General features: G+C 32.4%; 2 protein-coding genes across 3 annotated transcripts in view; one reads left to right on the top strand and one right to left on the bottom strand.

The window, feature by feature from the left end:
* The window catches only part of LOC136037839 (tRNA (cytosine(38)-C(5))-methyltransferase-like), a 40450-nt gene extending 37908 nt beyond the window's left edge, over positions 1–2542 (bottom strand). The window contains exon 1 of the mRNA XM_065720685.1: positions 2462–2542. Coding sequence (XP_065576757.1) covers positions 2462–2525 — 64 coding nt within the window. The 5' untranslated portion in view covers positions 2526–2542. The remainder of the gene's footprint in view (positions 1–2461) is intronic.
* The window catches only part of LOC136037838 (bromodomain-containing protein 1-like), a gene marked incomplete at its 3' end in the record, with an annotated part of 88423 nt that overhangs the window by 23200 nt on the left and 39989 nt on the right, over positions 1–25234 (top strand). The window contains 7 exon segments of one of the 2 annotated variants that reach the window (XM_065720682.1): positions 2554–2842; positions 8671–8780; positions 13681–13822; positions 17414–17552; positions 20599–20776; positions 22960–23091; positions 24903–25091. In XM_065720682.1, coding sequence (XP_065576754.1) covers positions 2677–2842; positions 8671–8780; positions 13681–13822; positions 17414–17552; positions 20599–20776; positions 22960–23091; positions 24903–25091 — 1056 coding nt within the window. 2 annotated transcript variants of the gene reach the window in all.

Here is a 25234-nt window from a genome sequence, read left to right as displayed (position 1 = left end):
CAATATAGCTAATGCACCCTAATTAAAACTGACATATATTAGTTATTGAGCCAGTAACCCTAATTCACAGAAAATTAAGTTAAAGCCACAAGGCTCTCGAAAACGGGCCCTGAAAACAGCCCAAAAACATTTTCTGTAAACGGCTTGAAACTTATGACTGCAAGTCCCTGAGTCACAAAGATCCTAATACAAATAAAACACATAGGCGGGGAGCACAAGACCAAAAAAACATGCCTCCAAGCTGTTTTTTTTCCGATAAGTTTGAAAATTATATCGGTAAAATATTAAGCCAAAGGGAACATAATACAAATATTAATAATAATGACAATGATAATAATACTAAGGTGGTACTAAGGCACGTACCACCTAAAATAAGCCACAAAAGATTTTTCCCAAATACCCTGAAACTTCCAGGTATTGTTCTCTGGATTAAAGGACTCAAAATTTTGTTGGGGTGGAAGGGGGTTTGAAGGGGCTTTGAAGTTTTTCAGAAAACGGCCAAGAAACTTTTGACTCTTGGAGAGAAAAGGTGCAAAGTAAATTACAAAAAAAATTTGTTTTTCTAAAGGTGGTGCTAAAAAACGAGCCACATAAGTTTTCTTGAAACAGGCCAAAATTTACACCCACAAGTCCCAGGACCAAGGGAGCCCTAATCTAGAGCCACCATTTTTATTAGAAATCAAAAGCCGTCACCCAAAAATCACACCCAAAAGACGTTGAAATGATATTAATTTTGGTAAATAGTTTCTAAGACCACCCAGCATTCCATTCATGCTCAAATTGTAACGAAAATTTAACAACGGCTAAAACTTTTGATTAAGCCAGTGAAATTTAATAAAAACAAGAACGTTTTAATACAAATACTAATAAACGTCCAATTATTTTGGATTCACATATCCGTATTGGATTTGTTTTAAAAACAACAAATATTTACTATCATGTGTCAGTTCCTATCCTTTTTTTGTAACGTATTTCTCGTCTTTTATATTATTTTCTAGTAGGGAAGGAATCCTTAAAAAAAAAAAAAAAACTTTACTAGTCCTCTTTAGTTGGTTAATATTTACGTCATTCTTTAGTTAAAATTAGAAAGTAAGCTATGAATTAAAATGACGCTTCCTTAATAAAACAAACCTATTGTTCCATTTCATCTTTAGAAAGAAATATTGATCCACCTTATTGTACAGCTAATTGTTTTCTATATGGTCAGTCAAGTAAATACATTAAATTGTTCGTATTCAACTCCTCTGGAAAACAATCAACAAATCTTCTTAAGGCTTTCAAAGCACTGAAGTTTCAGAACTCTTATTGGCCACTGTCATTGCCTCTCATTCCAATATTCTAGCATTAATTCAAAGACTTATATTTCTATCCTTCCAAACTTAAAAAAAACATCCTAAACTTTAGCTTTTCTACTATTTGTATGTTTCTATAAAATTTACTACTTTTTAAGGCCATTCCAAGATCATACTAATGCAAAGGGATCCTTTGACAAATTGTTGATTCAGTGTCATTTTAAAAGAAAATCCTTCCAAATGAACAATTCCAAATGATACTGAATTTTAAATAGATATAATGTTATTAGTCTTGTTGTTGCACAGTAGGCTTGATCTCAGTTTGGTAATACGGGCCCAAAGTTTGAACCTAACTGTAGATATGTATTGCAGGGCTGAAATTATGACCTTAGTAGCCAAGAAGTTTCAGTAAAATTTTCGCAGTTCATATAATTGGCTTACCATTAAAGTGAACATACCACTTGATGCCTTTTCTTATGCTCTTTACGAATATAATAATTGCTTCTACCGCAAATTCCAATTTAAGGACTTTTGACCTAACCTAACCTTATTATAAATACTTTTGGCGCTGAGAAAACGTAGTATTATTTGTTGAAAATGACCAATAACTCATACTTTAATCGAAAATTTGTCATTTTTAAGAGCTCAGAAAGTGCAAACTAAAAAATTTGCAGTAGAAGCAACTATAATATTCGTAAAGAACATAGAAAAAGGCATCGAGTGGTATGTTCACTTTATTGGTAAGCCAATTATGTGAACTGCGAAAAATTTACCGAAGTTTTATTAATCTAATATAATATGATTCTAAGTTATTCACAAAATCCAGTGATGTTAAAAGAACAGCAATAACATTATTGAATCACAATGGATTATGGTGCTCTAAGATTATTTCGAATTTTCACTGTACAATGAATTATGATTCACCTTAAGGTTAAATAGAAATTTTAAAAGCATTGGAGAATTTGTGGGAAGGTCTTCGAAGTATACTTTTAAGCATATTTAACGCTACCTATTATTTTTATTAAGAGAGATGAAGAAGTCAGTTGAAAATAGAAAAGTGACTGTTAAATTTGGTTTTTATTTTTAATCGAATCTCAGAAGTATAATAACTAGCAAACTATCACATAACTAGGGTATCACATAACTAGCAAAAATATAATGGAGCTCACTGTTCACAGCAATATGAAATCCTCCTAAGCCGGCAAAAAGTTCCAAAACCTTTATGGTCTCCATTTCTATTTAAAATTGATACTGATTAAAGAAGAAGTAGAACAAAATTTTCAAAATAAACAGGCAAAACAAATAGGCTAGCCTATGCTAAATATGATCACTATAGTATAAACAGCTAATTTGGCATTTATAATTGGAGCAGAATTTAGAGAACATGGTTAGCTCTCAAGGATTTAGCCTGCAAGAGTTTTTAGAAAATGTGAAGGCCACAAAACCTCCATATCATTGTCCATATGATGACTGTGACAAAGTGTTTAAAACAGTGAAGGGAATTCACTGTCATGTTGTTTCACATAGTAAGGAGAATATGTCCAACAATGGTAAGTTCATTACCCAAGCAATCCTACATACTTCTTCCCCTGTTCTTTTCTCAATTGATTTGCTAGCTAAAAGATGAATAAGCCACTACATGGAACTTTTGATGATATTTCTGAGTATAATTGCTGCTATTTTCAAAACGTTTCCCAGCTTTTTTCCATAATGGAAGCTGGATATGGACCTAGCCCTTGGCTAGGCTATAGCTTAATGATATTGCTGATTTTGTTTTTTTTTTTTGTTTCAAATTATCTTTATGAGAAATAGGTATAAGCACCAGAATTAATGCCAACCTTAAAAAAAGGTAAATTTTTGGTACACCACAGAAATCCATTTGAAGAAAACATGGTAAATTTTATAGCAGTTCATATAGCCTAACTGGCTTACCAATAAAGTGAATATAGGCTATCATTTGATGCCTTTTTTGTTCTTTACCAATATAATAATTGCTTCTTCCATAAATTCAAATAACCTAAACTAACTTTATTATGAATAATTTTAGCACTGAGAATATGTAGCAATATTTTTAAAAAACAATGGAAGAAGAGGTCTCTGAGAAAACAGTATTATTTGGTCAATGTTCCTATTACCTGAACAATTGTTTTAGGGTCATGAAACTACTGTTAATAGATACATTTTGACTTTTTGAAGATCTTTTCTCTCTTACAAAACTACCACAAACTCACTGTTATGGAGTTATTCCAGCCCAAATAGCCTAGCCTTGTATTTACATGTATAGAATTGCAATTATTTCCATTTTTGTTGATTGGATATTTGAAATTGCGAATCTGTAATAGTTTAAAAACAAATTTGGGCTATATATTTGCACATTGGGGGGGGGGGGGGGTAAAACATAGCATATATTAAATATGTAAACTAACAATTGCTATATTTAATATATGCTATGCTTTACCCTCCCCCCCCCCTAATGTGCAAATATATAATAACTCCATAATGGTTAGTTTGCAGTAGTTTTGCAAGAGAGAAAAGATGTTCAAAAAGTCAAAATGCATTTATTAACAATAGTTTCATGACCCTAAACAATTGTTCAGATAATAGGAACATTGACCTATTATTTTGTAGAAAACAAGCAATAACTCACACTTTAATTGAAAATTTGTCATTTTCAAAAGCTCAAAAGTGCTTCTTCAGTAGAAGCAATTATTATATTTGTAAAGAACATAAAAAAGGCATCAAGTGGTATGTTCACTTTATTGGTATATCAGTTTTATGAACATTCAAAATTTTGGAAACTTTGTTGCTTTTATGAGCTCAAAAAGTGCTTAGATTTGAATTTATGGTAAAAGTTATTGTTAATTTGTAAAGAACACTAAAAAGGGCATAGAGTGATATATTCACTTTATTAGTAAGCCAGTTATATGAACTGCTATAATTTTACCAAAAATATACTGTTCAGTTCTCTATTCAAGTCTTTCCAACTGTAGTAATCATTGTAGGCTGAATGTAATTAAATCCCACTCCTCTTACAATGGAGCCATGAATAGCCTTAGGCTATATTTAAAGGTTTGCTGTTTTTTTTATTTTGGATCAGTTTTTGTCCTTAATTTTCATTAAATTTTCATAAAGTAATGGGGCCATGGTGTTTCAAAAATTCATGGCTCACTCAATGCAATATAGCAGATGTTCTACACTCCATCATCACTAGCTGCCATACAATGCATTTGTTCATATTCCTAGCAAGGGTGATTTAAGGTAAGGTATGTTAGCCAAATAGAAATTTCTTAGCAGGATTCACTTAGGAGGCTACATTGCTCAAAGAGGTTTCTTTGATTGATTGGTATTTATACACCTCCATTGTGCTGTAAATACAAGGCTGAAAAGATATGAAGATTGGGGCTGGGATAAACTTAAGGGAAAAATAGAAAGTTTGCATAAAACCCAACTTAATCATTAAAAACATTTGCTTGGTGAGGGGAATTTTCTAATACTCTTAAAATTAAAATAGAATTGCTATTAACACATGGGAGAGAATTTTCTGCAAAGGTATTTTCTCTCTTTGGAATTGCTGCATCATGTGATGAGTAATTAGGTCTGTCACTATAAGTGGTTGCTTGAGATAGAATGGACCTCAAGGCTCTGAAGCTGCTCATCTAATAATACAGATTACAAATTCTTGTCTGACTATGTTGTCAGCAATTTGGAAAATATTCAAACTTACTTAAATATGTCTGTAAAGCTTCTTCTTTGTGTATGCTATTTGCATAATTTAGGGCCCCACCTCTGTAGCTGCACTTAAGAGGTATTGCAGCCCTTTCAACCAATTTAGCAAGAAAAGCATTATGAAATTTCTATTTAATGACATATGAGGCTTTATGATTACCTTGGGGTATTGGTTTGGTAACATGTTCTGTTCAATATTGACTCTTTGAACTCACTTACACTATGTTGACTATGATAAAGCCACACATTTTAAAATAGAGATAATGCAAAACATTTACCAGAGAAGTACAGTCTTCTCTTGAGTCTACAAGCTTTTGTACAATTATCTGTTGGTTTCTTCTTTTCAAATTGTTGCTAATAATTTTGATTAGCTTGCAGAACAATAAGTGTTCAGTAACAAAGGTTTTTATCAACAATTTTTGGAATCTTGTAATTTGCAGCAGAATTTAAAATCAACCTTCCAAATGTAAAAAAAAAAAACCATTGGGCATTAAATTTAAACTTTGGAACTAACACTTACAGAAAAAAAAATCACAAAAATGAATTACAGAACTTTAAAAAAGAAAGTCATTCATGATTTATTTTAGTGTAAGATCATGAGCTGTTCTTGCCGAGTCAGTTGGTGTGCTGGATTTGGTATCCTTTGTCTGAAAGGACACGGGTTCAAATCCCAGTGTACCCAATTGTTCGGTTTGGGACGGGAGTCAGTGGCATGACTCTGTAAGCTTAGCCAGAGTCGACCCAGCTTTAAATGGGTACCTGGAGAAATCTGGGGAAGGTAAACAGGAAGGGTGTGCAAAAAGCACAGGATGGTTGGCCACCAACCCCCCCCCCCCCCCCCCCCCATTGTACTTCCTGGCTGAAGGGCCAAGAAACGGAGATCAGCACCGCCGGTAGGGACTGTAAAGTCTAATGCTGTATCCTTTTTTTTTTTTTTTTTTTTTTTTTTTTTAAGAAACATTAATTTTTTGTATGTGTTTTAATTTTATAAACAAGTTACTAAAAGTTGTTTGCAGCAATTCTTCCTCATGCTAAAGTTCAAAAAGTGCATTTCTGAAAGTATTTTAGAATGTAACTATTACAGTAAGCAAGTATCTTAAGACATGTTACTTTGTCAATTGTATCTTGAATTATAAATGAGTCTAAAAAAGAATGCCTTGTTTGAAAATTCTGGTCACCAATCCAGTTTGGCTCATCTATAATACAGTTTGAATCCTTGTACAGTCCAGTTCAAATAAGAAACTATGCCTGCATGTCTTAGCACTGATAAGTTAATGGTGAGGGTTTTTGAAGAGGTTACTATGGATCTCTAATCATACACAATGCAAGTCCTTTTGTGGTTAAAGCTAAAGCAGGATGTTTCAGAGGAAGGCATGTATGGGGGTGAGTGAACAAAAATCAAATATGACCTTTTCCAGTGGTGCCTCACTAAGTGACAAATTTACAAAAATACTATGGATCTCTAATCATACACAATGCAAGTCCTTTTGTGGTTAAAGCTAAAGCAGGATGTTTCAGAGGAAGGCATGTATGGGGGTGAGTGAACAAAAATCAAATATGACCTTCTCCAATGGTGCCTCACTAAGTGACAAATTTACAAAAAAAAAAAACACACATCTCTTGGAAATCAGACATGAAACTCAACAATTCATCTACAAAGCTGATGTTGCTACACCTGAAAAGTTGAGCAAGTGATGGTTCATTCCATGGACAGAATAAGTAGCCTACTTGTAGAACTTGTAAAAGGGGGCTGTATACACAATTTTGTGTTTTATGAATAATCTCAGTAACTCTTGAAAGGATGTTTGTTTTGTTTGCTTCTGTCAAATAAATAAAATGGGTTTATAGTAGATTCAAATCATTGTCCTTTTTGAGACACCCTTTACAAACAACTTCATTGTTTAAAGAAAACATATTTAAATGAGCCCTTTATTCTTAAGCATTATCAAATGCTTTAGTTTCTACCGAATTGCTCTTTGGTCATTGGTTTTAGCTTCTGAAATAAAAAGTAAAACTTTAGCATAAATAATGGGCAGAGGGGAAGGAATTTAATCTAACTAAACCAAAAGGCTGGTCCACTTTGCAGGCCTATTGGCTAGTTTTTTGCCTCCCTCAACTAGATTGGACCTTAAGACATGGCTTGGTTGATGTTTTGGCCTTTGACTGTCTCAGAAAGTGGTTTTGGATTCTGTAAATGAAAATAGTATAACATAAAAATGTCCTACCTGTTTTTATTATAATTGCCAAATAATTTATGATATTCCTAAACATTCTTCTCAGTTTTAATACAAACAGAAAAACAACAACTATAGAATGAGACAAACAAAGGCTTGCTTTCCAAGGCAGCTTCTGGTACCCAGTGTGTATAAATATATGTGTGTGAATGCATATATATATATATATATATATATATATATATATATATATATATATATATATATATATATATATATATATATATATATATATATATGACTTTGTTTTTGTATCTAGGATTTATGTAAAATTACACAACATGACAAATGACTTTGAGCAGCTAAAGGAAAAGGCTTGGAACAAAAAACTGGAAAAATCACAATCACATTGAATTACAGAGGAAAATGCTTCACAATGAAATCTGCTGTTAGATGACAAAGTATGGAATGAAGGAACATTTTAGTTTAGTATGAATGAGCCTGTGAAGGATGAACAGGAAGGAAAAAATGAATTATACAAGAATTACTTAACTAAAATTGAAATTGCTGTTTTTCACCATAGAATGAAGAAACATTTTATTTTAGTATTAGCAAAGATACACAGGAAAAGGGAAATGAATTCACAGATGAATTTGTTAAACACTGTGGAATGGAATGAAGTTATTTTGGTGTCTATGAAAGGTAAGCTGAAAAGAGGAATTGAATTCATCCGAGGAAAATTACATGAGTTCCCTCACATTTATACACATTCAAAAAGTGTAAAAGTTATATAATTTTTTCCCTGGGAGTGGCTATATCGTTTTCAGTATCTATAACACTCCTGGTTGTTATTGAATTATATAACAGTTTAATTAAAGCAGAAACTTAATGCTAAGAGAAAGGCTGGAAAACAAGTTTTTTTTTGTATCTATGATGTCATGTGAAATTACAAGTTGTTTTGAATGAATCTGAACAGCTAAATAAAGGCATGGAAAAATGTCTACAACAAGCACAACAAGATCTGTGGCTAGAGGACATGCAATGAGAAGCATCACAACAAATCCTAAATGAAAGGAAAGGGCTCAAAATACTCTGGCAAGAAGAAAAAAATGGATAATTTTTTGTTGCATTAACAAGAATGAGGAATTGAATTCACACCAGAATTTCTTGATTCAATTAAAATTGCCATTTTGACACCTCATGATTTACAAATAAAGAATAATGTGATGATTATGCTAATGAACAATTAGAGAATCAAATATATACAAGCTGACAATGTGCTAGGTCCTGGATGAAGCCCAGGAATATTTTCAGGAAGGAGAGAATTGAATTAATGCCAGAATTTCATATTTCAATTGAAATTGCTAATTTGATGCCTCATGACTTAAAACTAAAGAATAATGTGATGATTTTGCTTATGCATGATTAGAGAACCAAACACATGTCTGTACATATATAAATATTATGTTCTATTTTAGAAAATGATGATCCAATTACTTATGTGGACCCTCAGAAAGTTGTGGAATTCCATTTCAGTGGTAAACCTGTGCAGGTTAGCATGTATGAACCTTTGGCTTTGTTTACCAAGGTATGGTAATTTCTTTATTCATCTATCAAGTTTGTTGTTTACCATTTATTTTCATATATAGAACTGAGTGTGATGTTTATGATTATTATGCATATATAAAGCCTAAAAGAGGCTCTTATTATGTATCTTAAATATGGAAACAAGAGAATTTGGTCTAGAATCTCTTCTCTTAAGCTATACCTTGGTATGGTGCTTCCTATAATACAAGACAAATCCTAGGTCAAACTTTTCCAAGTCAGAACATATTTTCTTAGTCTTTCAAACTTTAAAGGTATTGGAGAAATAGGGGCTAAAACTTTGAAACAACTTTATTTACTAGCTTGGGTTGTGGATTTATTTTTGAAAATTTCTTTCACACAGTAATTTGGAAAAACAGAATATTTGAAAACACAAGATGTTTTTCATGAAAAAACAAAAAAAAAGCAAACAAACAGAAACAGAATTAAAACAAATGGTGTCATTTTCTTTTCCAAACTTTTGTTTTTAACAGACAGTACTAGTGCATACTTGTGACCTCCTGCAGCATAGTATGAATAGGGTAAAAACCATGCACAAAGTCCATTCATAGAAGAGGCTGCCCATTGAAAATCTTTCAGTCTGTTAGTGGTTTACTCCAGTTGTAAACACATTAATTTGTGCAAATGGTAAGCAAGGAAGGTAAACTCCAAGGATATAACACACACATGGTGGGAAACAAACTAGGCTCTTTACATTTTCACATTGTACATGAACCATTAGGTTTTCTTGGGTTTAGTGGCTGATTAGGATTAATTTAGATTGAACTCATTGTTGCAACAAATCTGTCTGCAATGCTTACTCGTGGCCAACTACAACACAGTAGGAATGGGGTAAAAACCATGCACGAAATCTACTCATAGAAGGGGCTAAATAAAGATCCTTTCAGTCTGTTGGTAGTTTAATCCAGTTGTAAGTAAAGTAGTTTGTGCAAAGGCTAAGCAAGCAAGATGAGTTCCAAGGATTAACTCACAGATGGTGGGAACCCTGGGTTCCTTACATTTTGACATTTCACATGAGTTTTTAAGTTTACCTAGACTAAGAGGCAGATTAATTAAGGGATGGAGCTCATTGTGGCATCAAATCTGTCTGAAATGTAAACTTTTACCAGAAGTTCCCCTAGATTAGGACTCATGATGAAGATTAAGCTATTTGCTGCATCAAGTCTGTCCATCAAGCAGAAGTTCCCTAGATTAGGGCAAATGATTAAGATTAATTAAGATTTTTTTCTACTTCAAGAAGTCTGTCATCCATGTGAACTTTCGACAGAAGCTCTTCCTAGATTAAGGTTAAGAAACAGATTAAGATTCAGCTTGTTTTGCACCAAGTCAATCTACTAGTTAGAGTTAACTGGTTTTTAAGCTAATTATATTTAGGATAATAATTACCTTTCAGTTCTTTTAGCCTCATATCAATGTGCATATTGAGATAATAAGCCTAAGAAGAAGGTTAAGAGTTAACTTCTTGTTGCACAAAGTCTGTCTGCTTTTTGGAGTTAACTTGTTTTTAAGCCATATGCATGATATTAATTTGAATATTGTATAATTGTAATATACATGTAGGGTAAGATATAAAGTTAAATTATATAAAATAATATATGATGATGAAACACAATTTTAATTGTTTTATCATAAATTGTTGATAATCTATTATATAAATTATTTTGCAAATAATGATTATATTTGATATTATAATATAAAATTTGCAACTAAAACACATAATTATAAGTAACTAATTTTAAGAAAGGCAAAAGCTGGCAAATTACACAAAACGCCTAGGAAACCATGAGGGAAATCACACACCCTATGTGATTCAAAGTTGAGGGGGAACTTATAATGAAAAAGGAGCTTACTAAAAATGAATGGGGCTCTTGGCCTTCTTAAGCCTTCATTTATTTGGATTTTACTTCTTCTTAAGTTTTGGCTACCCCATTTGAGGCTATTGAGAAGGGTGTTTGGTGTTTGTGGTTTTCCTACTGAATGCCAAGGGTCTTTCCATCTTTGATCATGTCTGTTTATCCTGTGTTTGTGGTTGTCAAAGTATGTTTTACTTTCTGTTGCTCTTTTTGTTTTCTTGTTTTTACTCTGTCCTTTCTGGACAGAATTAGATCCAAATCAATAAACATACTAAGATTATATTCAAATGTAATCCTTTAGGTTAGACTAAGAAGCATTAGGGGGGGGGGGGATGTTTGGCCGCTGTGATGTAAGTTTTTATTGATGCTACATTTCTTTCTTGTTTTTAACCTTAGTGTCTTTGAAAATTTGTTGCTGTTTCTTGAATATTCTCGATTTAAAATTTATCCATTATTTAATGTAAAGATAAAGCCCGATTCCAAGCTCTAGTTTTGGTTTCACAAATACTTTTCAGCAAAATAATTAGTCTCCCATCCTACAGAAAAATATCAGCCCATCCTTGTTCTGAAGCAAAGAATTTTTCTTAGATTAGTCAGGAGGCCTCAGGTGAAATTTAGGAAATGCTTGAAAACACATATGCTTAGGCATTGCAAGACATTTCATTTTGGTTGATATTTCTAAATCTAACCCCTGAGAGAATATTTTAATTGCTTCTCATATGAGTCAGGAATGCACGCAAAAGTGTAGTATTTTTGGATTTGGGGTCAAAAGTCCAATTTCAGCCACATTTTGAAAGTCATATTGTGAAGAAGATCCCTTGCCTTCATATATTTCCCTGTTTGTATGTTGGCAACATTGCCACTCATGGTTCTAATGTAGGCCTTTTTATGTGCTATGGTAAATGTTTGTTCTGATAAATTGTATTTTTTTATGCTATTGTACAGTACTGGTAGAGAACCTGAATTTAACTTACACTTCAGTAAATCAAGCCATTTTGGCAAATATGGCACATTTTGTCTGCTATTGAGGACCACAAAATTTGCCTGAATGACAGTAAAATGAAATGAAAAGCTGGTAATTTAAAAGTATTTGATGAATAGGAACAATAAAATAATCGACTGTTAAACTGTTATAACCTAATCTAATATAAATCTGATTAATTTGTATTTAATTGGTGAAATTAGTTAAGCAAATAATTGATTTTTTAAATGATTTAACTACTTAAATAGTTGAAAAGGCTACCTTTTCATCATGGAAAATATAAGGAGTTAATGAGGAGTTTTCTTAAGACAGTTCACAAAATACAACCTGAACAAATTTTTTGGTTATAAAACTAAGAGCTGTCGTCAAAGAAATATAAAAAACACGAAAAAAAAATCGTATGCTGAAAAGTGATCTGCATAGCGCAGATACTGATGTCCTGGTTTTCTGCTTTTGGCTGGGAGTCTGATGTGTGGTTGGGAGTAAATTAGCCAACACTTCTCGTGTTTTCCCCCCAGATTTCTCCAGGTACTCATTTAGTACTGGATCAACTGTAGCGGAGCTTATAGAGTCACACCGCTGACCCCCATTCCAAACCAAATAACCAGCAACACCTGGAATTGAAGCCCTGTCCTCACGGACAAAGGCTTTTATGTGTAGCACACTAAGCTCTCAGCTAGGATGGCTTTGGGATATAATGCGGATACTAAAATAAATAACTAATAAGAAGCTAATTCACTCACAAACTCTTTGATAAATTAACGCTTAAATTAAAACCACAAAATTATTAAATTTGGATAGAGCCTTTATTACCATGTAAAGGTTAAACCAAGAATCAAGGTATAGTATTATTTTATCAAATAGTTTTTAATGAGTTATATTCTTATTGGTTTATCTGTTTTAGTATTTGCACTATATGTTGCTGAAGATGGCTATTAGTCAATTAGCTGAAATAGTTGCATGGACTGTATTTTATACACTGTTCTTAAAATTTTCCTGATTAGCTTCTTATATTTCGCATGATTAATAACTACAAATCAAATAATTTTTGATTAATTCATTCTAAAAAAATGAATGACTTAATTAATTTGAAGCTAAAATTTAGTCATAAATGCTGTTTGATCAACATTTCAGCAACCAGAATGTTACATACCCATATATTATTGCTTTATTTATATTTTGTTGTTTTCTTATTGTCTTTTTTTTCTGGTATTGTCTTATTTTTTCCTTAGCATAAAAGAAATCTTCTCATATTTTCTTCTTTGCATTCCTGAAATGTTTTTAATTCATCATGCCAGTCTTTTTGCTGTTTGCCTATTTACTAACTACTTTCTTGTCCCTCTTTTAACCATATATTTCCTTTCTTGATGATGCGTTTAAAAGAAATGTTCTGTATGGTAAACTTCTGTATGGTAAACTTCAGGGAAATTTTAAACTTGTGTTTTTGAGGGGTAACAGCATACTAAATAGAGTTAATTTTATTATCAACAAAAGAAAATGTTGTAAAGGGAGGAGGATATGAAAAGTTTGTGTTCAAGGATACTGCTTTTATTCTTCGCCTCTCCTGTCTTCCTCAAGAAATGCAACAATAAACCCAAGATTTACTTGCAAAAAAAACATAATATTAGATATTAATAATATATTCAGTAACTACACTTTTAAAAGGTATTTCGTAAGATTAATATAGGCCTATATTTCTTCTTTTTCCAATATCCCAAGATCGGGCATTCTGTATATTTGTGCGTAACAGAAACATGTGGTAGGTGGCATCTTGGTAATGGTTGGTCTAGATGCAAGGCAACCACCCCCATGTCTTGAGTGTTTTTTTTATAGTTTTTGCTCATAATCATACAAATTTCTCTATCCAACATAATCACAAGTAAAAAAAAAAAAATAAGAATTTTTTTTTGAAAATAATGGATGTGTCCCTGGTATTTGTGTGAAATGACTTTTTAACTCGTTTGTCATATTTTTAATTGTTCAAAAAGTAAATTGTTCTTAGAGCTGGTATAATCTTGCTTTATTACTAACTTAAGTTCTAATTTCAGGAAGATTTTGAGGAAAAATACCCTGAGTTAGTGAAGGAGCCACAAGAGGCCGACGAAGCTCCAAAAACACCATCATTAAAAACATCTGGAACCAAATCTGTTGGGAAAAAGGGCTCAAAAACTCTAAAAGCAGGAAAAAATGGTATTTTTGGCCCTAGTTTTCTTTAGATTACAAAAAGTAGGCATTAATTCAACAAATATGGGTCATATTCTTTGTAAAAATGCAGCAATTATTTTATTTACGAATAGAAATGTAGGAGTAATTTTAATGGAATAATTGCATAACAAAATATGCAGATTGCAGGGTAATATGAATTAAAACAATATTAGAATATCATAGCTGATGCAACCAGGCCTTGTAGGTTTGAAAAATTAAATCAAAGTTAGTTAATTGAAATTAATCAATTTATTTTCGCTTACCAAAATTGACTTTATGTGCATCCTATACAGTTTTCTCTTCTCAATCTTTTAGTTAAAAAATTTGTTTTTGTCCAAGCTTCCGTGTTGATTTCCCCTGGAAAGGTTGATTCATATAAGTGAAAAAGCTCCTTTTCCGTTTTGACTTTTCTCTCTCCTCTAAAGGTTGGATCCTCGAACTCCTAGTATTAATTAAATCCTTTTTCCGGGTCGTAGTGGTAGCTTGCAGCCTAGGAAGAGATGATCTCGTTCCATACTAAGAAATACAATAACCCGTAACTCCTAAAACTAGAGTCGGATCAAAAAAGGGTATATTATTATGCATACAAAGGTCTATGGAAATTAATCAGTTTTCGGCACCAGGTAGAGGTTTCGGCTTTTCAACAAAAAGTTAGGGGATATACTATTTTTATACGACAAAATTGTAATATTAATCAAAAAACTGGTTATTGCGATATAATATAGCCAATGATTTAATAGAAAGATTCCAGAAAGGGGTCTGCAAAATAATACTGGTCCCTTAAAGAGAGAAGGGATAAATTGGTTGTGGATTTCAGTCGAAAAATCCTTGACTCGGAAACACACCGTGATCTTCTTCCGAGTTTTGAGACACGCCAAACTCAACATTCCACTAGGCTCAGAGAGAGAACAAAAAACGATGCAAAGTGGGAACAACCGCCGATCTACTCATCCAAGCGGTACCTGAAGTCATTTGGTCTGTACTTCGTAAGTCATTATAATGGTGACTTGGAAAATATTGTTAATAAACCATGTGTTGATAATTTAATTTTTTAGGTGTTTTAATTTTTTTTACCGTCGCTGTTATTTCTGTAATCGGCAAAAATATTAAGGGAAAATAAAGTGAATTTGAATTTGAACAAACAAGTAAAAGAGTAGCAGAAGACACACAAAACAAATACACTTTTGACCTGACTTCAGGAGCTCAGGGGCATGGCAGGATCAGAAGTATGATATCCAAGCCCTGAATCAGGGGTATAACACCAGTTAAAATGTTGACTGAATATATGCCAAACAGTAAAATTTTTTTTAAATACTGTAAACTATCCCTGCCATAGAATATTTTTTGTTGTTGTACTAATAAATCTTATTTTATGTATTGGCTTTGCATAGTAGCTTTTACAAAATAGTGCTGTTTGGAAAGTTTTTCCCAGCCATTTAAGATCGCATCTGCTTTTGAAATTATCTCGATTTCGAAATTATCTCGATTGCATCTGCATGAAAAATTATCTCGATTTGTCACATCTCAACTATGATGACCGTGCGAGCACCCATGTCCCTGTTTGATGCTTGGGTTTTGTTTTAATCACTTCATTTTGTGATTAATTTCATTGAAGTATCCCTCTTAAGGATGATTTTGTCCGCCAATTCTCTTCAATGGCCATTTTACTAGGAGCCATGAAGCACATAAAGCCAGAAGCACTAGAAGCCAGGGTATTTACAATTGTGCTCAGAAACATAGGCCCTTTGAAAAGTAAAGGAAGATATAATATTTTTTTTTTCAGAGGTATTGTCTAACGATGCTTTTTAAGTAGGCTACTCATTTTGTTGACTTTATGGAACGGGAAGTGGAATGAAGAATGTGGTTCTATCCCCCAATCTTTTTTTTTAATTAAGAAAGTTTAGATATAAAATTAAATCATATTCCTTCATTTTTTTTTTATTTCTAATACAGTTAATGTCGTAATGACTGGCGAATTGCATAGGACAGAATCGTTTGAAAAGAAGACTTAACTGAACTTGAAAAACCAGCAGAGAAGACGAAGGAGCGAAAGTGAGTTTTTTCTCCTGTATATACAGGCTGTAAAGATTTCTCAGTGCCTCAGTTCCTCCATTCAGCTTCATTCAACTGGAGGTCCCAGGGACGTCTTGCTGTTCAGTTCTAAGCCGACTTAAGCGCTTTGGAATAGGCCTTAGAAGATGTGTTAGTCCCTGTCCTACTCTGGCACCATTACTTTTCTTCAGGCTGAAATGATTTTAATAATTTAAAGGACGTGAAAATTGCAATGTTGAATTTAATAATTTAAAATATTAAATTAAAATTTTTAAAATTAAAATTTTGAATTTAATTTTAAATTAAAATTAAAATTTTAAAATTTAATTTAAAATTTTTATGTTAAAATAATTTAAAAATGTACGATAGTTATTTTAAAAAATAACTATCGTATCGACATTTTGACGCTTGGACTTATTGGGAGTTTCAGGAACTCATGTCCCTGGGGTAGGAGACAGGGAATTAGGCGACATAAGATTTATTTAATCAGGCAGGAAAGATGGAATACGACGGAATTGGGCTCGTGATGGATAAGGAAGCTGCTAAGTCCTGTTTAGGTTGATAATAGAGTGATAATCCCTCATTTTATGGCTAAAAATTGCAGGGTATCAGTCATAGTAGTTTATGCCCTGTGGAACCGACTGAGGCTATGAACAGATTAAGATAGAGGTGGAGCGTGTGCAACTGTGTTAGCCTCTGGTGGCTTGGTGCTGCCGTGAGTTGTTAGCATTAGCAGTAGCAGCAATAGTAGTATCAGTAATCATCACAAGCAGTGGTTGACTGTAGTAAATGGCGCGTATTGATTTTAGTAAATAACAAGGATTTATTCTGTCTCAATTCATTTCTTTATATATTGTTTGTATGTATTATACGACTATATATATATTTCTATATACATTATATGTTTTCTTTCTTCAGTATATGATTGATTGGGGATCTGTCAGTAAATCCTTTGCTTTGGCATTTTAAGCAGTATGTAAATATTTTGTTTTATAAAGTTATCTTATGAACAATATTTTATCGAGGTAATGTTTATAAAATTAACTAGGGAAAAACAAAAAAGTAAACCAACAAGTGCAAAAAAATCAAATAAAGAGTAGTAATCAATGTGTGTTTTTAGTTTGTTTAACTTTATGGCGGGGTGGACCCACACACTCTGGGTCAAGGCTCAGTTGTCGAATTCCCCATCAAACAGACATAAAAAACAAGGTATTGGCTGGAGAGGATAAGTAGTAAAATTTGCTAAACCCAACCCCCCCTCCCACACACACATCCACCGTATATTTTTCCTGCTCTCAAACTCTTCCTCTCCCACTATGTCCTCTAACTTAACTTTCAATGCACGGACAATATTCTGCCGGTATCTACTTCTAGCTGGAGATTATTCCACCAGACTTGTCCTTGTTTCCATAGCTATTGCTGTTGATTGAATCCCACAGTGTTAAAACGCACATTTTACTTTTTTGAGTTCTTTTAGAATCATGTTAGTTTTAACATTTGGATTTATTTAATTTTTGTTCATAGATCTACAGGAAGATCAGAATAGAGAGGCAACTAAGCAAGAAACCAGTGAAAAGAACTTTAAACTCCCCGAGCCTCAGTTTACTGTCATTGAAAATTTTGATGTCCCCGATGCACCAGAAAGGCCAAAAAATTACTACCGGTAAGTTTGGTATACTTAATAAGGTACTATCATTTTTTATTGTCATTGAAAGCTTTGGTATCGCCAATGCATCAGAAAGGTCAAAAAATCAATACCGGCAGGTCTGGTATGCCTAATATGATACCCAAGGTATAAGTATGTTTAATCGCTGTTTCGCCTAAAGGTTGTATCTGATATTTTTTACACTTCTGAGGTGATTGCCAAAAATCGTTTGCTAAACTGTTTGCAAAGGGAGAATCAGCAGGGTAATTGATCAGAAAGATCGAAGTGTGATCGATCATAAGTTGCCCTGCTGATTTTCCCTTTAAATGCAGGTCAGCAATTAGTTTTTCTGGAGACTTGGAATGTCAGATGCGACTTTGAGGCAGGTATATGTATATATGCTAAGCTATACATAGGCCTAAATATACCTTACTAAAAAGCAATTATCAAAAAGTTCGTGGTAACGAAATGTAGTAAGGAGTGACCCGGCTCAATAGTAACCAAAACTCTAAAAAACGGAATTTTTTGGCAATAGCTACACCAAATGAGTCGCATTTTAATGCTGATTTTAAATATATAAGTTTAATCAAGTTTAGTCTTACCCATCAAAAGTTACTAGCCTGAGAAAATTTGCCTTATTTTAGAAAATAGGGGGAAACATCCCCTAAAATTCATAGAATCTTAACGAAAATCACACCATCAGATTCAGCATATCAGAGAACCATACTGTAGAAGTTTCAAGCTCCTATCTACAAAAATGTGGAATTTTGTATTTTTTGCCAGAAGGCAGATCACGGATGCGTGTTTATTTGTTTGTTTGTTTTTTTTGTTTTGTTTTTTTTCCCAGGGGTGATCGTATCGACCCAGTGGTCCTAGAATGTTGCAAGAGGGCTCATTCTAACGGAAATATAAAGTTCTAGTGCACTTTTCAAGTGACCAAAAAATTGGAGGGCACCTAGGCCCCCTCCCATGCTAATCATTTTCCCAAAGTCATCGGATCAAAATTCTGAGATAGCCATTTTATTCGGCATAGTCGAAAACCTTATAACTATGTCTTTGAGGACGACTTACTCCCTCACAATCCCCGTGGGAGGGGCTACAAGTTAAGAAACTTTGACCTGTGCTTACATATAGTAATGGTTATTGGGAAGTGTACAGACATTTTCAGAGGGATTTTTTTTGGTTGGAGGGGGGGAGTTGTTGAGAAGAGGGGGATATGTTGGGGGAACTTTCCATGGAGTAATTTGTCATGAGGGAAGAAAATTTCCATGAAGGGAGTGCAGGATTTTCTAGCATTATTTAAAAAAAAAACAATAAAAAAATAAATATGAAAAAGTTTTTTTCATCTGAAAGTAAGGAGCAGCATTAAAACGAACAAAAATTACTACGCATATGAGGGGATTCGTCCCCTCCTCAATACCTCACTCTTTACGCTAAAGTATTTTTAGTTATTTCAACTATTTATTCTACGGCCTTTGTGATTCAGAGGTCATTCTTAAGGAATTGGGACAAAACTTTAGCTTTGTTGTAAAGAGCGAGGTACTGCTGGGGGGGAGGGGTAAACCCCCTCATATACGTAATAAAAACATACGAATACAAAAGTTCGTTACGTAAGCTAGTTCGTAAGTTACGTATATCTTTTACTAATAAAAACGTTTGTAAAAAATTAAATTTTCTAGTTGCCTTTTTAAGTAACCAAAAAACTGGGGGGGGGGTGACTAGGCCTCCTCCACCGCTCCTTTTTCCCAAAATCATTCGATCAAAAGTATGAGAAAGCCATTTAGCCAAAAAAATAAATACGCAAATTTGTTTTAATTATTCATCTGCGGAGAGCCAAAATCAAAACATGCATTAATTCAAAAATGTTCAGAAATTAAATAAAAAAAAACAAGTTTTTTAACTGAAAGTAAGGAGCGACATTAAAACTTAAAACGAACAGAAATTACTTCGTATATGAAAGGGACTGGTCCCTCCTCAACGCCCCGCTCTTTACGCTAAAGTTTTTTACTGTTTTAAAAAGTAGAGTTGAGAGAAAGTGTCAAACTTTAGCGTAAAGAGCGGGGCGTTGAGGAGGGCTAATTCTTGATGAGAATTAGGCCTATTTCTTGCGCAGTAATTGTCATTTTTCCCGTAAGCAGGAACAAAGCAATTTACAGAGAAAACTTGCTACTGCTAGGGTGAAAATAGTCACATTCCGGTTCTTCTTTTCCTTTCTTCGGGATTGTAGTAAAGCTACTAGTAAAAGAAGGCACAGTGCATTTGGAGGCGGAGCCTAGTTAAAGGCAGAGTGCACTCTGTGGTTATCATCTGGATGTATAGTGTAAAATAGTGATTCAAAGAGGACTACCGTTTTTTTCAAAGATGCAGCTCCAATATAATCAACGATGCTGGAAGGCAATCTAATAGTTTCCTTTATTTTATTTTTGATTTGACGCAGTTTTATTGGTTTTTCAAAGGTATTCCACTCTTTGTCATAGAGATTTCGATTGTGGTGTCTCGAGACGAAAATTTGGATTAAATGTGAGCACACGATTCCTCGCTAGGAATATCTCAAGGAAATTCTAAGGGTGTCTGACTACATGTCTGAGAAACTAGCCTGAGAAATAAACTACCTTTACGTCTTAATAGATATTCCATAGCTATTAGAAAGTGTTGTCACAATTAGCTAGCTAGTAGAATTAGGAACTTTTTAAAATAAGGTTAATTTTGATTGAATTTGTTATTTATTTTGTTACTTAATTAGAGAATCAAGTCTTATTAGGAGGATATATACACCAAAACAGCAAAAGCAGGATTTACATAAAATTAAAGGGAATTGTACAATTAATCGCAGAATATACAACTATCTTTAGGAGAGGAGCATATGTATGCAGTTGGCCGTATATAAATAAGATGTTTAATAATATTGACTTTTTTCTTTGATGACCAGATTCAAATCTCAGTTTTCTGTACTCTTTAAAATAGGGTCAATGAGGATTATTCACATAAGTACTTTTGATTTCAGGTATATTAATGTATGGGTTTACGTGGGTATGTATATTGAATATACTTATTCTAATTTCAGGTATATTGAGAAATCAGCAGAAGAGCTTGACGATGAAGTGGAGTATGATATGGATGAAGAAGATTGCGCTTGGCTTGAGATGACAAATTCAAAACGAAAGTTTGACGGCCTGGCTCCACTTTCTGTTTCTGATTTTGAGCTTCTTATGGATAGACTTGAAAAGGAATCATATTTCCAGGTATAGAAGAAAATATAGCTTTAAAAAAAATAGATGAAAGTATTCTCGTGCAATAAACGCACGTGGCAGGTCAAATGGAACGAATACTTCTAAGACCGGAAAATACTTGAACTTTGGCAATAGTTATACATTCCCCAAATCGTTGGACCTAAACTTAAAAAGGGATACTTCTTTGGTTCAACAGAAACAAAAACCTATTTTAGTTCAAACTCTAAACAACCATTAAAGAAGAAATGAAACCCGAAACGAATATAAATTAAATAAACAATTGTAGCAAACAAACATACAACAGGTACTAATAAAATTGAATAAATAAATCTTAAAACGACCAAAAGTTAAATTGAATATACAAATCAAGCTTAAAGCAAACAAAAATCACAGACAAGAGTTTGGCTGCTGCCCCCTTCACTAACTGCAAAAGTATAAAGCCTACTGTGTCATTGGCACTTTGCAAATATTTTCTTTTGTACATTGTAATTGTAATTCAGTTAAATTTGTATTCAATTACAGCATTGAAAAAAATAATGAAAATTACAGTGAAATAAACTCTTCAACTGATGAGCTTTCAACAATTAGTATCCTTATATATCAAATTTTCAGTTTGATATATTACTAAAATTATCAATTTGGTATGGAACTCTTGTTTGTAGTGATTTTTGTTCGTTTTAAGCTTGATTTGCACATTCACTCTAAGTTTTATTTCTTTTAAGATTTATTTGTTTATTTATATTAGTAACCGCTGTATGCTTGTTTGCTATGATTATTTATTTAATTTCCTTTTGTTTTGGGTTTCGTCTGTTCTTTAATAGTAATTTCTGGTCATTTTGAGTTCGAATTATTACAGATTTTATTTCTACTGAACCTAAGTTTATAGCCTTTACTTTTCTTTGAAAAGCTTCTTTTTCGGAAATTTTTTTTTTTCGTTTTTGATTACCAAAGTTTCAAGATCTTCAAAACTCCCTTTTTCTAAATGGTTTTTTTTTCAACATCAAAGCTTCGTCAGAGACTCAAAACTACTATCAAAATAAGAATATCAAAGTAAAGATATATATATATATATATATATATATATATATATATATATATATATATATATATATATATATATATATATATATATATATATATATATCATGAAAAGAGAAATCACCAATGCAACAGCAGAAAAAAAAAAGAAAAAAAAAAAAAAAAAAAAAAGAGAGAGAGAGAGAAGGAGAAAAGGAAGACTGTTTTCCTAAATTAGTGATTAATATAGACCAGCACTTGAATGAGGCCTTAACCCTACTCATCCATACAATCACATAGGTCAAACAGCATAGCCATACACAATCAACCATAAAGAATAATCCATGGACAGGCAGTCATGTCGTCAATAGAGAGAGAGAGAGAGAGAGAGAGAGAATAAACTATAAAAGTAACAATAAGCTAGTTTCATAACTTTGTTTTAGATGGAAAGTATCACATACCTTTCTACGCTGGACCACCTGTAAGAGCAATAAGACAAGCAAGGAGCTGAATAGTGCTAAATTATAATAATAATAAAAAAAAGCGAAAAATGAGCTCGACGCATAGAAACGAGTGCGAACACATTCAAATCAACTCGATTGAAAATTCGTTCTCTAAATCAATACTGAAAAGCCACAAATGAAAAACAGGTTTTGCAGATTTAATGAATTATTTAGACTCTTAATTTCCTACAATATTTTAACTATATTTTAGTATTTTAACTGTTAACGTTAACTCTTAGCGTTACTCTTAATGTTCTAACTATATACTCTCAACTTCTAGCAATGTTATTTATTCAATTCAACAGGGACAAATCCTTTCATTTGACAGTGAAACAACGGGAAAATCTCTGGATATTGCGGTCACATACAGGGTATTTCAGTTACAGTGGCCGTCATTAGAAGGTAAACTGAAAACATACACACATACACACACACACACACACACATATATATATATATATATATATATATATATATATATATATATATATATATATATATATATATATATATATATATATATATATATATATATATATATATATATATATATATATATATATATATATATATATACTAGACATATGATGTCTAGATTTTTTTTCTGTTTTGATTTAAAAAATTTTGAATTTTGTATATACTTTTTTTAAATTAAGTGGTTTTGTTTTTGCTCAGGTACAAATAAGCGGCAAACACCAAGGCCCACCAATCGATGAAGATGCGGTGTGTTGTATCTGTAATGATGGAGAATGCGAAAACACAAATGTTATCCTGTTTTGTGATATGTGCAATCTGGCTGTCCACCAGGTATTTAATTTTCATTTATTTATTTAATGGTTTATATTTCAACTTATTTATTTATTTTTGTATTCTTATGTATATTTCAATTTATCAATATTTAGCTTTTTATAGAAAACTATACAATGTATTTGCTTAGTATTATTTTTCATTAATTGAAAACCCGTCTACAAAACATGTTAAGGATGGGTATTTAGATGGGAAATAAAATAAAGGAATGGACATGACAAATCGAAACGAAGTCAAACCAAATTATTAAAGGGAAAACCCTTTTGCAATCTGAATTCAGCATAAAATGTTGTATTGCTTAATTTACTAATAAATTAAACAGTTTAGTTTTTAAAAATTCTTAAGCTGTTTAAATTCATCTGCAAAAACTAGAGGTGACGAAATATTCTGCTTTAAAGTGTGGATGCTAAAAAAAAAATCGATTATGCTTTGAATTCAGCATAAAAAGTTGCAAGAAACAGCCCTTAAGCCTTAAGTATTACAGCCTTAAATATTTAAAATTTTAATATTTAAAATTTAAATACTTAAGTATTACAGCCTTAAGTATTTACAGCCTTAAGTATTTAACCGTCACTGTTTTTAACTCTTTAAGTATTTAAATAATACATGTATAACGTTAAAGTATTAAAACTTTATTGTGCTATAAATTCGCAAACTCTAAAAACTGAAATTATGCACAAAAATAGGTGGTAACGAAACAATTTTGCAACGAATTTTGTAATTAGGTGAAATTACCTAATCTATTAATTTTCCAAAAAAAAAAAAATTATCACTGCTATTTAAGTGCAAACAATCCTTTATGATGCTCCACACTATTAAGATAATAACAAAAACGATCAGTGTACTAATGTGACAGAAGAGGTAATTAATGTAATAGTAAAGAAATTAATGTGACAGATAAGGTCCGTATTCAGGGGGGGTGGGGGTCTGGCTTATTTAATTCTATCGTACTGTCTTGCAGTATAATCCCTCTGGTTAAAAAAAGAAATAGCGAAAATAAAGTTTTTGTATATTTATTCTTTAGGATCAGCTTGAAATATCTATCTCTCACTTTAAAAAAAAAATTGGCTATGACTACTGATTTTTTTAATTGACAAACTTTCAATTTGTCAAACTGTTAATTGTCGTGCTAACTTCTTGTTTGTTTCAAATGTTTATTATTCTAGTAAAAACAAGTCCAAGATTTGAAACAAGAAAAGTTAATACAAAAAAAGATTGTCATATAAAAGAAAACGCGTTTGTGTTTATTATGTTTTTTTAATTGTATAGCGTAGCATGGTGAATTGGGCTCTAAGACATAAAATAATACTGATAGATCGTAGGAATGTAAGCATAATCATTAAAAAAAAATAATTCTCACAAAAAACGGGGGGGGGGGGTTGATTCAACCAAACTATTCTTCAGAATATTCTATGTTCAATACCACCAGCATCAACAACAATTGAAATAAATAAATCGTAGCTTTTTTACACCTTATTATAGCTTACTTGGTTATAATGTTTTATGTACAATTAAGCCTACTGCATAATGAGAAGCACTTGCTTGGCTTTGGTCTTCCGGTTCCCATTGCAAAATGCTACGTAATTTTTTTTTTGAAGCTGAAGAATAGTAATTGGCTTTCAGCCATAGCACTTACCAGTTATTTAGGTAACGATTATGTGTAGCCTGTAATCCGGATGTTAGCTTTTTAAATATCGTCTTTGGTTTTGAGGCTTTGAACTCTTTTTATAGATTATTTAATCTGCCAACTGTTGAAAAAATTTTTAACCTTAAACTGTTACAAATAATAAAAATGTTTTACAATGTTTTAGGAATGCTATGGTATACCTTATATCCCTGAAGGACAGTGGCTATGCAGAAGGTGCTTGCAATCCCCATCACGGTCAGTTGATTGTGCTCTTTGCCCAAATAAAGGAGGTGCCTTTAAGCAAACTGATGATAATAGATGGGCTCACGTCGTTTGCGCCCTTTGGATACCTGAAGTGATGTTTGCCAATTTAGTAAGTTACCATAATAAATTTGCCGATTTAGTAAGTTACCATAACAAAGTTTCAATCGCTTGTTTTCTATTAATTAAACGATAAAGAGAATTTTTATCAACTTTGAAATTTAGTAAATGGTAATTCAGACACATTGGTTTAAA

Source organism: Artemia franciscana, chromosome 17 (assembly GCF_032884065.1).
Source record: "Artemia franciscana chromosome 17, ASM3288406v1, whole genome shotgun sequence".
NCBI lineage: Eukaryota > Metazoa > Arthropoda > Branchiopoda > Anostraca > Artemiidae > Artemia > Artemia franciscana.
The sequence above is the reverse complement of the archived record's forward strand: the minus strand, read 5'-3'. Positions and strand labels throughout refer to the sequence as shown.